Raw genomic sequence first — 12118 nt, 5'->3', positions numbered from 1 at the left:
CAGTCTGGCGGGATTTCCCCAGCTCCAAACACCCCAAGCCTTAACCAGGCTTGTAGAGCCTGAAGAAGGGAGGGCTCTGGGGAGACCTTAAAGCACCTTCCAGTGCCTAAAGGGGCCAACAAGAAACCTTGAGAGGGGCTTTGGATAAGGGCCTGCGGGGACAGAACAGGGAAGGACGGCTCTAAATTGACGGGGGGGGGTGGTGATCAATATGGGATCCTGGGAAGAAGCTCTTCCCTGTGAGGGGTGGTGAGGCTCTGGCACAGGTTGCCAAGAGGAGCTATGGCTGGCACAGGCTGCCCAGAGGAGCTATGGCTGCCCCATCCGTGGCACTGTTCAAGGCCAGCTTGGATGTGGCTACCAGCTCCCGAAGCTGCACTCAAGCCATAAGGCAGACCTAGAGGAAATGACACCCAGAAACTCCCATTTGTGCAGGCAACACCCAGCCAGGTTTTGACCAGCATTTGCGGGCTGCGAGCAGCAGCCGAGCACGAGCGCAGCGCCTTGAGGATGGATTGACCGGGCACAGGGTCACTCAGTCCCATGTCTTCTCCAGGCATTAGTGTTGCTTATGCCACGAATGCCTTCTTTCCTTGTAGACAACAGCCATAGATCATTTTCCCTGGAAGAACCCCTGTACGCTCTACATCCCACCAAGATGAGAGGCACAAAGGCACACGTCTGCCCCAGCACTCACCAGTGGGGATTCTTTACTCCCAAACACCGCAACACGAGCAACGGTGTCCTGCTTTCCCGTCACCTGGACTTCCAGTGTGAACGGGATCTCCACCGAGCTCTGAGGCTGGATAATCCCACGGGGCTCAGGGCTGGAGTACCACACAGCAGCAGCATCCTTGTTCTCCTATAAGGGACAGAACCAAACACGGCTTCAGACTGACCTTTGAGGAAACTTTCAACTCTTTAACATCTACCACAACGGCAACTCACACACGTGTCTAAAAATGCCTAGGAGAAAGCAGAAAGGCACAACTCAAGATGCAAGACATGTATGGGTTCAGCATCCCGAGGGGGGCCAACAGCTGCTGCCTCCACAACCCCCCGTCCCGTGCTGGCAGCCTCCTTGCAGCAGCTTTTCACAACCCTACAAGTTCTCCCGCATTGAAAGCATCCCGAAGACTAGAATATAATCTGCTTCCTGGAGAGTTTAAGCTGCTTCCTGGAGTTGACATTCAGGTAGCTTCCTGTTCCCAGCAAACCTTTAGGGTTGAATACAAACCAGCAACATCTTAACCAAACCCGGTTTTTCCCTAACAAACCCCTAGGTGACATTGGAGGCAGGAGGCGGATGCGATGCCAAACCTGAGGAAGAGCCCAGTAGCAGCCTGGAAGGTTGCTGTCGTTCACAAGGGTCAGCATCTGCTGGTAAGGGACTTTGAGAGAGCATCGTCCAAAGGTCAGAGCCGGGTGGAGCACTCGCAGCGGGGGAATTACACATCTAGGCAGAGAGATGAGCAAAAGGGAATTAGATTCTGACACAGCGTTTCTTACTTGTTTACTTCTCAATGAGCACCAAATGGAGCACGACCCATTTGTCACCGTCAAATAGACATTTGATACGCCTACAGTGAGAAACAGCCTTCAACTTCTTTTTACCCAACAACCTCTTGCAAAAGAGGGGCAGACCCTGAGTCTCAGCATCACAAAAGCTGCTCAGTGCCCAGGCAGAGCACAGTGCCCTGTCCCAGGTCAGCTTTGCCCCTCCTTTGCCCCAGGAGGCTCGCAAGGACCCTCTCAATGGCCCCCAGCGAGGTGTGAGCTCTGAGGGAGCTTTCCCACCGAGGAGCAGCGCTCGCCAAGGCTCCAGGAACACCAGACTCCAGTGTCTCAGGGAAAACACCGCTGTGTCCCTGCCTGAAATCCAGCCCTTTACCCCAGCAACGCAGGGTGCAGGCCACCACCTGCCCTGCGCCGTGAGCGATAACCCTCTCCCAGGCCCTGTGGCTGCCTTGCTCCTTTCCCCACGGGTCCGCACGCCAGCTGCTCCCATTTGCACTTGTTCTACACAACTGCAGCCCAGGCACTGACTGCACAACTCTGCCCGGGAGAGGGAACAGCACCGGTGAAATGCATCCCTCTTGCCGTTGAACTGACGCCCACCGCAGCACAACAGGCCTGAATGCGGCTGAAGCAAGAACAACTTTGAGCTTAACTCCGAGAACATCAATGCTCAGCAGAGCCAGACGGAAGCACAAAAACCTGAGCTCACCTTCCACACCAAGGACTACTTTGTCTGTCACAAGATCTCGCCTTTACTTTTCCCTCACCAGTCCTGCCCTAAGCCCCTTGCCCGTCTGCACGGCCCCTCCTTAACTGAGGCAGACAACAGCTTGCAGCAGCTGCTTGCTGTGGCCCAAACCAGTCCTGGATTCTGGCCACAACCCAGCACAAGCCCAACACTTGCAGGAAGGAGGAGAGGCGGCCCTTTGGAAACATTACACCTCAAGCCCCCAGAGCAGGCCGATAAGGAATATAATCACAGTTTCCTGTAGGAGAAGGCCCTGGGCCGTGCCTGTGCCTGAGCACAAGTGCTGCTCATCATGGACTGCTTTCCATGCGCTGCTGTTCTCCTGTCTAGCTGGGCAGAACTAGCTCATTGAGCAATGCTCCTCGTTTGGAGCTGGAGCCAGCCAGCTCTACGCAAGGCAGCACCACTTGCTTCTGGCAGATGCATAGGGAAAGAAGAGGGGCTGCAAGGGAAGCGTTGGTACCTGGCTCTGACGGGCAGTGATAACACCTCTCTGCCAACACCATCCACATCAACCACCAGGGCCAGCTTGTATCTCTTCACGGTGTTGGAGCACAGGGTGACCTGGAAGACAAGAGCATCAAATACTTCATCACTCCCAAAACCCATCGGCCATATGCAGTGCCCTCCACATCTCCTTCCACAGCAAGGAAAGGGAGGATTTAGTAGATATGAGGAAGATGAGGTATCAGGAAGAAGTTCTTCCTTGTGCGGGGGCTGAGGCCCTGGCACCGGTTGCCCAGAGAAGCTGCGGCTGCCCCATCCCTGGCGGTGTTCAAGGCCAGTTTGGATGTGGCTTGGAGCAGCCTCGTCTGGTGGAAGGTGTCCCTGCCCATGGCAGGGGGCTGGAACTGGATGAGCTGCAAGGTCCCTTCCAACCCAAAACAGGCTAGGATTCTGTGATGTTTGCCTTTAATTCTTCTGCTGGTTCATGTGTAGAGCACAGTCTCTGGCAGTAACAGAAGTCTTTGGACAATACCTGAATTACTGAATGCGCTTTGCGTTGCCAGGGCAGATGTAGAGCCCAACACTAGTGCCCAACTCTTACTCGCAGGATGCTCAGAGCCAGCAGTGCTAAAGCCCCCTCAATGCCACCGAAGCTCCAGCTCCACCTCTGAAGCACACAGGGCTGGACTCTTCGCGTACCTGGATATCCAAGTGTCCCTTGGCGCAGATGGTCCCTGTGCAGGGCCTGATAGTAAATTCAGCTGGCTTCTTGGCACCTGGGGCTCGCTTTCTCCACGACGGACCAGTGCTGTCTGACACCTGAGCAAAACTGGTCACGCTGGGTGCTCCCGAGCCGTCCCCAGGAATGCGAAGGTTGAAGTTGAAGGGCACCGAGGAAGTGTTAGTGAGGCGGCAGCACAGGGTGCGAGGAAAGCCTGGGAAAAGGACACAACAGGAGTTTATTATCCCGTGACTCCTGGGGTGGACATCCTGCGGTGATAAAAAACTGCGCTTGGAGTTTGCCTCCTTTCAATGGCAATTACAGCTGATTGAGAAGCTCTGTGAGGAAGTCGTCGTCAATTACGGTCCCTTTTACGCTTGTCACACAGAAATGCCACTCTGACACAAGTGTCTCTAACTGTGAGGAGCTCTCACCTCCCCCAGACCAGCACCAATTCCTTCTCAACCATGACGGTGCATCCAGAACATTTACTCTCAAAAGTCAGTCCAGAAAAGTCCCTGTGAACTCCACAAACACTCCCACAGTTTTCGAGAGATAAAAGCAGTATGTTGTCATCAAAGAGATGATCCAGGAAAGGAAAGGAAAGATGAAATTGGCAGCCACAGCATGATGCAGAGCACTCTGAAGCAGTTTCTCCAGACAGGAACCTCGGTGCATCTCCTGGTTTGGGACAATCGAGACTGAGCCTGTGGCAGCTCACGGCCCACTTCACTGGAGGCAAACCTGATGCTTGCTCAAGAACAAGCAGGACCTGTGTCTCACCCTCCCGAAGGAGTGGGGACAAACGGCCATGCTGCCTTTCATTACCCCACAAAGGCTGACATGGCTTCAGCTTTGGTACTTGCTTTCCATAATGGAAGCCACTGACACAATCGCAGCTGATCTGGGGGGTTGAGTTCACATTTAAACTTGAGACCATCTCAGTGAGAAGTCCTTTGCGAGACTGAGGTGGAGAACCAGAATCTGCATCTCAGTGGAGAAGCTCTGGGTGCACAGCCGCCAGCTCTGTCAGCAGAGCTGGGCTTTTGGTGGGGAAGGAGGAGCCCATGTCTGAAGACATGGGCGCCCAATGCGGAGCTACTGCTTGGCCATGTTACCTGGGAGCTGACAACGAGTTGGCCTCACAGCACTAATTGATTTCTCACGCTAACGGTCAGGTGGGTAAATGGTGCCCTTGCCTCACAACAGCAAAATTCACCCAGGGCACCTACAACTTGCCTTCAACTCCCTTCTCCAGTTGGCCGCGGACAAGAAAGACTTTCACAGTCATTCTGTTGCTGAGGACTGGCAGATTGGGGCTGGACTGACTGTGAGGGACACCAGAGAACACTGACTTTCTACTCCCTCCGTTCTATTTGAACCATTCAATTGGCTCTGTGCCATTCTGTCTGGTTCTGTTTGATCTCATGATGGCAAAATACTGCCTAGACCTCCCACCCTGCAGCCCAAGCCCAGGGCACACTCACCAAAGGAGACTTCACCGAAGCGGAGGGACGATACATTGAAATGAAACGCCGGCCCAGTGACACAGCCACTGTGAGGACAAAGGCAGAGGAGACATGGCCTCGGTTAAAGAGAACTGCAAAGCCTTCAGCTTTCCTTACCGTTCCGGTGGGTAAAAGCCAGCCTGAGAACCTCAGGGGGTTTCACATCAAGCCCTCACCCTCATGCTCAGCACAGCATCCAGGTGGACGGGAGGCAGCCAAAGCAAAGCGGTCAGCAGCCCATAGCTGCTTGTGGGGCTTGGGGCACAGTGTCATGCAGGGTATGCCCCCAGGTTGTTGATGGCCTGAGGAAGGACACCAAACAAGTGATGGCTGCGTGCCTCAGTTTCCCCATCTGTAATGTGTTGGACACAGGGGTGTCCCCAGTAAAGCACACTCAATGTAACTACCCTTCCCAGCCACAGCTTTCCTGCTTTGGCATTTCTTAGCTGGAACCGCTCTTCCCATGCAGTACAGGAACACCTTGCTCAGAAGATCTTGATCCACGCAAGCGTTATGGGGGCAGGAATTTGAGACACGAAGCCGGGGGAGCCCCAGACATCCCTTGACAAGAGCCGCAACAGCTCAACAGAGCGGACAGTTGAATCTTGGAGGAAAACATCAGCCAACCACCAGGGCACCAGCTGACCCATCCAAGAGCAACACGTCTTCAACCACCCAACACAGAATCGTCAAATCATCTACGCTGGAAAAGACCTTTAAGATCATCAAGTCCAACTGTCACCCCAGCGCTGCCAAGCCCACCACTAATCCGTGTCACTAAGGGCCTCGTCTACACGGTTTGGGAACACTTCCAGGGATGGTGACTCCACCACTGCACGGGGCAGTCTCTTCTAATGCCTGACCACCCTTTCGGGGAGAAACTGTTCCTAACATCAAGTCTAAATCTGCCCTGCGCACACTGAGGCCGTTTCCTCTTGTCCTTTCCCTTGTTACTTGGGAGAAGAGACCAGCCACCTCCTGGCTCCATCCTCCTTTCAAGTAGTTGCAGGCATAACGGAACCTGAACACACCGCATCTCCTCACCTGCCCTTAAATTCAGCAGACTTGAAGGCTCCAAACTCCAGGACTCACCAACATCCACCTGAATCACCACATGAAGCTGCACAACACCCATTAATTTATTTCATGGTTGATGCCAACCAATGCCAGCTCTGCCTCTCAGCTCAAAATCAAGGACCACAGCAAATGGTGTGTTCAACCCAACCTATTCCACGGCTCCCTCTTGCTGACAATTCCACTTCATTTGCTGCTGCGGTCGCAAGGAGTCAGCGTCAAACTGGAGTCAAGGTTAGTGTGGGCTCCTAGTGTGGGGATGCCAGGATGAGAGCCAAGATCAAGACCTCAGACAAGCCTTTTCTTTCTCTGCTCCATCAGCAAATGAGGTAGGTGGGAGATGACTACCCAGAGAGAGCTACAGATGTGGCCGCCAAGCTCTTAGAACCCTCCTCACCTCACAGTCAGCGTCAGAGGCTCAGGGGATCCCTTCACATTGAACTGGAATTCCTCTGTGAACTGCCCCACGACACTGGCATTGAAGGAGATCCAGATGGCCTGATGATCAAAAGGCAAAAGCATGCCCTCCCGGGGGCCAAAGGTGAAGCAGGAGCCCAGAGCTCTCTCCGGAGGGACCACGCTGAAGGGAGTCTCAGTAACTCCTCTGTTGAGCAGGAACACCTGCAGCAGCAGCGAGAAGGCAACATGGAAATACATGAGGAATCCTCTTTGCTTACAGAAGGCTCACTTCTTTTCTATTTTAGCAATTAACATCTGTAAAAGGCAGAAGATGCTGAGCGCTGCTGCCAAATACAACAGGACGAGTTCTGCCTCGGGGATTTTTTCCATGCAAAGCAGGGATAACTTCACACAAACAGAGCCACTCTGGGCTTATTCCCCTGACACAGAGCACTCCACTTGACCTGCAGTGCCAAGCGCCTGCTCAGCACCACCAAGCTGATTCAGACCCATCCCACAGCTCCACGAGGCTCGCTGCTGCCCGCGAGCCATCCGGATCCACCCCATGCCCTGCGCCCCGTCCTGCTCACCCTGTAGCTGTGGCTTGAGCCAACAGTCACCTCTCCGATGCTCAGCTGGTCACAGCTGAGTTGGACCTGGGGCCCGACGCCTTCCCCGCTGATGCACAGGGGCAGCCTGGTCTCACAGCCTGTGGAGGGAAATCTCTGTGAGTGCAATTCCCTCTGCTACGCGGCACTTTCCAGGTTGTCTCAGTGCTGCTGCCGGTCCCTGGGCTGGATGGAACCAGCTCTAGATGCTCCAGGACAAGATACGGGACCCATCTCGTCCCTCAGGACATGCGCCTTGTGGCTGCTTTCTCATTTCTAACCAACCCCCTGGGCTGGTGTCTCAGAGAACCACAGAATGGTTTGCGTTGGAAAGGACCTTAAGATCACCCAGTTCCAACCCCTTGCCATGGACAGGGACACCTTCCACTAGAGCAGCTTGCTTCAAGTCCCGTCCAGCCTGAACTTGAACATTGCCACGGGTGGTGCAACTTCCTTGGGCAGCCTCTTCCAGTGCCTCACCACTCTCACAGGAAAGAATTTCTTCTGTATATCTAAACTAAATCTCCCCTGTTTAAGCTCGAACCCATCAGCCCTTGTCTTATCTCTCCAGTCCCCGATGAAGGCTCTCTCTCCAGCCATGGGAAACCAGCCTTCTCACTGAGCAGATCACATAAGCCATAAATGTACTGCTAACGTGCACATCCCTTGGTGCAAAGGCAACCGAGACCTCAAGGCTTACAGCTAAACTCCAAGGTGGGTCCTTTCCCTTACATTTGCTAGAGATGACAGAGCACAAGATCTTCAGTCTGAAGGCTGCTCTCAGCCACTGAAGCAGCCTAAGGTGCCTGAATCCTGGCTCAAATTTTGGATGAGCTCTCACTGCCATCCCAGCCTACTCTGCACACAAAGTGAGCAGCACGAGAAGGAGGAGAGAGCCACGCCACAAAGACTCATCTTGGACGTAACTGGTCTACAGGGGCCTGGTGCTCCTTCACTAAAGCTGTGTTGCAAATGCTGGCAAAGCCATGGCGGGAAAGCTTATTCCTTCACTGCTTGGTCACTTCTGGGATCAGGAAGGCAGAGCCAGGCATCCTGAGCCCTGGCCTCCGACAGGAGACCACCGGGAACCACGGGGACAGCGGCGTGTGCCAGCACTGCCCTGTTGAGCCCTCCAGAACTACATGAGGTCCGAGTGGGCTGGAAGAGTGTTTCTACCTCCTCTGTGGGAACAGGAGCAGGAGGAAAGAGCTGTACCTGAGATGTCACAGTAGACTGTCTCTTGGTAGACTCTGGCTTCTTTGGGCTTAAAGATCACATTGATTTCAAGGGAAGAATTGGGCAAGACATCTCCCTCCTGAAACAGAAGTGACAGCAAACCATTTATCTTCAAACATCACATTCTTGTTTCCACTGCAGCCCTGGAAGCCTTTATTTAGAGCATCAGCAAAGAGCAAGGAGCAAGCAACGCTTGCCAACAGGATTTACAGGAGAGCTTGGAAGCAGCAGCTTCCAAAGTCCCTCGCCTTTACTGGCACCCGGAAGGGGCATTTTGTTCCCTCAGAAGAGACTGAGCTCTTGCTCGCGGATTTAAGTCTGGGCCACGCTACCAGTTTCTGCAACTCTCTGCTGCTCTCGCAGAGGATCCTGGCACTGGTGCTCAGTCCCAGGAAGCCCTGCCACACATTTCAGGAGGCATCCCTGGTTTCTATAGGCTCTCACTTCCTGCAACTGGTTTAAGGAAAGGCACCTCTCAGCCTTACATGGGCTGCAGGAGCAACCGAGAAGAGAACAGCAGCCCCTTCCTCGGAAAACAAAATAGAAAAAATAAACTACTTTCACCCACTGTAAAAGAAAGAAGAGGTTGGGATTATTCCAGGGTTTACTCCAAGATGAGAAGGGATGCTGTGCTGCTCAGACAGCAGCCATTCTTCATCTCAAGACCATGCAAATACTCAGAAGGCAGGCTCTGGCTGATTGAAGGCCATGGGGTTTTTGCTGGCATCACCAGGAAAGTGAGCAGTTTTCTCTACCTATCTGCAGTAAAACTCAAAAAGCCCGTTTAAACCTGCCAGCCTCGTGTCCAGGCTCACAGACGACACTGGAAGGGAGACTCAGACGTGGTATAAATCCAGGTTTTAGGAAGGGATTGCTGTGCTTGGGCTCAATTTGGCCTCCTTTCCACCCAGGACCATTGCATTCTGCAGGTCAGTATGTGAACTAACAGTGCACCAGTGTCCTTTCTTCAGCCCCGCGCGCTACGTGGGAATGTGTCCTTACGGAGAATAACTGATACCTCTGAACACTGTGAGGACACTCATGAAGTGCCCTTAATTCACAGCCCTTGCAGCAGAGCCCAGCCTGGGGTCGGCTCTTGCCGCTGTTCAGAAATGCTTTTTGCAACAAGTGCCCCTAGCCTCACCAGAAACCGGATGTCTCCTCTCTTGGCACATCAAGCAGCTGATGTGGGATCTGCCAAGGGACCTCCTTCAGAGATGAGAAGGAGGAGGAGCAGCAGGAAGGGAGGTTCTCAGCCATCACTTACCATGGGCACAATGGTGAAAATATCACTGCAGAAAGGCATGGAGCCTCCCTGCACCTCTGTCCCCTGGTTCTGGGAGCTGCAGATGGGAAGGGAAGGGTGTTCTCTGAGAGGGGGGACCAGCCCGTGCTCCGTAGGAACATCAACCAGCTTGTCCTCTTCCAGCCTCTGCAGCCTGTGCCATGGGAGAGACGAACCAAGCAGATAATTGAATAAGCAGCAGATTTGCAAAGCCTGTCGTGTCAGTGCACGAGCAGCAAAGCACTCGGCGAGGAAGAGCAGCAGCTCAGCACAGGGCTGACCCTGAGACACAGGCTCCCACATGGATCCCATTATTGCCGTTCTTCCCAGCACAGCAAGGAGTTTTACTCCTCACTGACGAGCTAACAAGAGGTTTCTTAAAGCTGGCAGCCCTCAAGAAAAAGCCTCCTGCATTGGGAGGGGAGAAGCAACTGGCTTTCAGCTGCTCGTTACCAGCATCACACTTTTCCCCTTCCCTTTTGCACCCACAGGGGTGAGGAGACAGTATCTGCACTGCCTTCCACCAGAGGATCCCGGTGCACTTCCAAAGCAAAGCAACGGATTTGGGCATCCCATCACTTCAGTGACACAAATGGGTTTCTGAGCATGAAAACAGAGGTGCCAAGAGACGAAGGCACTCTGCCCAGCATCACCTAGTAAAGAAGTCAGGACCAGCATCTCTGAATGCAAACCCTACGTGGAATCTTGAACCACCTCATCTTTTCCCTCGTTTTGGCCTCCACTGCAGAGCTGTGATGCACTTAACCTCTCCCTTTATTGGCGGCTGCAGCAGAAATCATTCTAGTGTTTAAAGATCACAAGCGGGAGATTAAAGGGGAGCCCTGCTGCAGAGCGGTTGCTCCTTGCTGGCACACTGCTGTCCCCCCTTCACGCTCCAGTCCCCTGGCCATGAAGAACCAGCGGGTGACAGCACTGGGGGACCAGGGGAAAGCTCCACGTGCAGCAAATCGAGGCAATGCCGTGTGAACAATCATCACCCAGCTAAATCCAAACGCAAAGAGAAGGGAAACAGGCAAGGACGTTACTTGCTGCACACACACTGAGCCTCGCGCACATGCTGTGCATGAGGAGGGCTTCCACACACTGGCATGAGCAGCCCTCAACTCAAGCTCCGTCAGCAGGCCAGAATCACATCCCCAAAAGCGCTGCAGGAGGGACAACTTCTAATGGGCCATGTCTTTTGGGGTCACATCCCAACACAGGCTCCTGCACTGCCTCCTCTCAGGAAAAGGCCCTCTCTCCTCTGAGATCTCAAAAGCTTCTCTGACAGCAGGACGGTGGCCTTGGACCATCCCCAAAACTACGAGTAAGGAGGAACCAAGCGTCGTGCTCAGAGTCAAGGACAGAGACTGGCACGACAGCAAGTCTCATACGTAAAAAATCAGGTTGAAGTGAACTCTGGGGAAAGCTGGTGGCTTCTGAGGGGACAGAGGATCACCCAGGGTCCAGTCCGAGACAGGCAGGTGGGGAGAGATGCTAAAGAAATGGTCCAGGGAAGAATCAAGGCAAGCTCACGAGATTTTCTTTTAACTCAGTGCGTTTGCACAGAACTCACACACTGTGTCATTAAAAACAGACAACAGTGGAAAACTAGTTCTGGCCTTTGAGGCATTTCTGACCTAATTACGCTGAACTTGATGTGCTCAAAGCCCTTGAAAAGTGCTGCAGTTCAAGGCAGTTTCCTGATCAGCTCTGGGTTCAGACTAACTCCTGTATATCTGCACCCATCTGAGCCTGAGAAGTCGCACAAGGATTGCCCAAGCCACATAAGCTTTAAAGTGTCATTTCCAGTTCATCCCCCCAGGCTGTGAGTGTTTCTCTGCTGCCTGAAATGGCAATTTCAAAGCTTTGCCAGAGACACCCTTGGAAGAACCTGCCCCATCTCTCACCACCACGACGACACAGGTTGCTGAAGCCCAAAAGCACTTCCAAGTCCTGGCTGCCCTCCCTTCCCCGCAGAGCCCTCCACATCTGCCCAGCCTATGAGGAAGGGGAGAAACACCTCGTTGGGCCAGAAACCAGGACACTGAAAGGCAACTCCCCAGCCTACGGCAAGATGGCCTCCACCTTCTGGGCCAACCAAGCACTCTACCCTGCCTGTGACTGGAAAAGGAGCCTGCCAGCTTATCAAAGAAGAAACTGCTAGAGTATCACAATAGCTGTGCCACCTGCAGCTCTTCAGTGCTACTGCTCAGTGCAGTCCCAGGTACCGAGTGCTGACACCTTCCTCAGCCTCATGGACTCTCCGTAGTGCACGGATCTCTGAACTCAATAGTTTGCCGCTCCCAAACGTGAGTTTGCCCTCTCAGGCAATCCAGTGATTGCACTCAACCTTCTCTCCCCAAAACATCATCCTCAGCTGTAGCACGGCTGGGACCGCAATGGTAAGGGTTAAGCTCCACGCTGTGCATGGGTTTACGTGCCCTAATCCGTTCAAAAGCCCCAACAGCCCTCTGAGACCGTGTGTTAGTTTTCCCCTGGGGCATCTATCTTTCTGAGACGAATCTCTCAAACAAACCTCAGCTTCTGCCGCTCCTCCTCTTCCTGATCAAC

General features: G+C 53.5%; 1 protein-coding gene across 1 annotated transcript in view; it reads right to left on the bottom strand.

Moving 5' to 3' along the window:
- Positions 1 to 12118, bottom strand: part of LOC136005905 (hydrocephalus-inducing protein-like) — a gene marked incomplete at its 5' end in the record, with an annotated part of 46613 nt that overhangs the window by 26289 nt on the left and 8206 nt on the right. Inside the window, 8 exons of the mRNA XM_065663795.1 lie at positions 698 to 862; positions 1453 to 1456; positions 2730 to 2830; positions 3413 to 3648; positions 4922 to 4982; positions 6419 to 6637; positions 7006 to 7124; positions 8239 to 8338. Of these exons, the coding sequence (XP_065519867.1) occupies positions 698 to 862; positions 1453 to 1456; positions 2730 to 2830; positions 3413 to 3648; positions 4922 to 4982; positions 6419 to 6637; positions 7006 to 7124; positions 8239 to 8338 (1005 nt within the window). The remainder of the gene's footprint in view (positions 1 to 697; positions 863 to 1452; positions 1457 to 2729; positions 2831 to 3412; positions 3649 to 4921; positions 4983 to 6418; positions 6638 to 7005; positions 7125 to 8238; positions 8339 to 12118) is intronic.

This window comes from Lathamus discolor, chromosome Z, assembly GCF_037157495.1.
Source record: "Lathamus discolor isolate bLatDis1 chromosome Z, bLatDis1.hap1, whole genome shotgun sequence".
Classification (NCBI taxonomy): Eukaryota; Metazoa; Chordata; class Aves; order Psittaciformes; family Psittacidae; genus Lathamus; species Lathamus discolor.
This window is presented reverse-complemented; position numbering and strand designations above follow the sequence as displayed.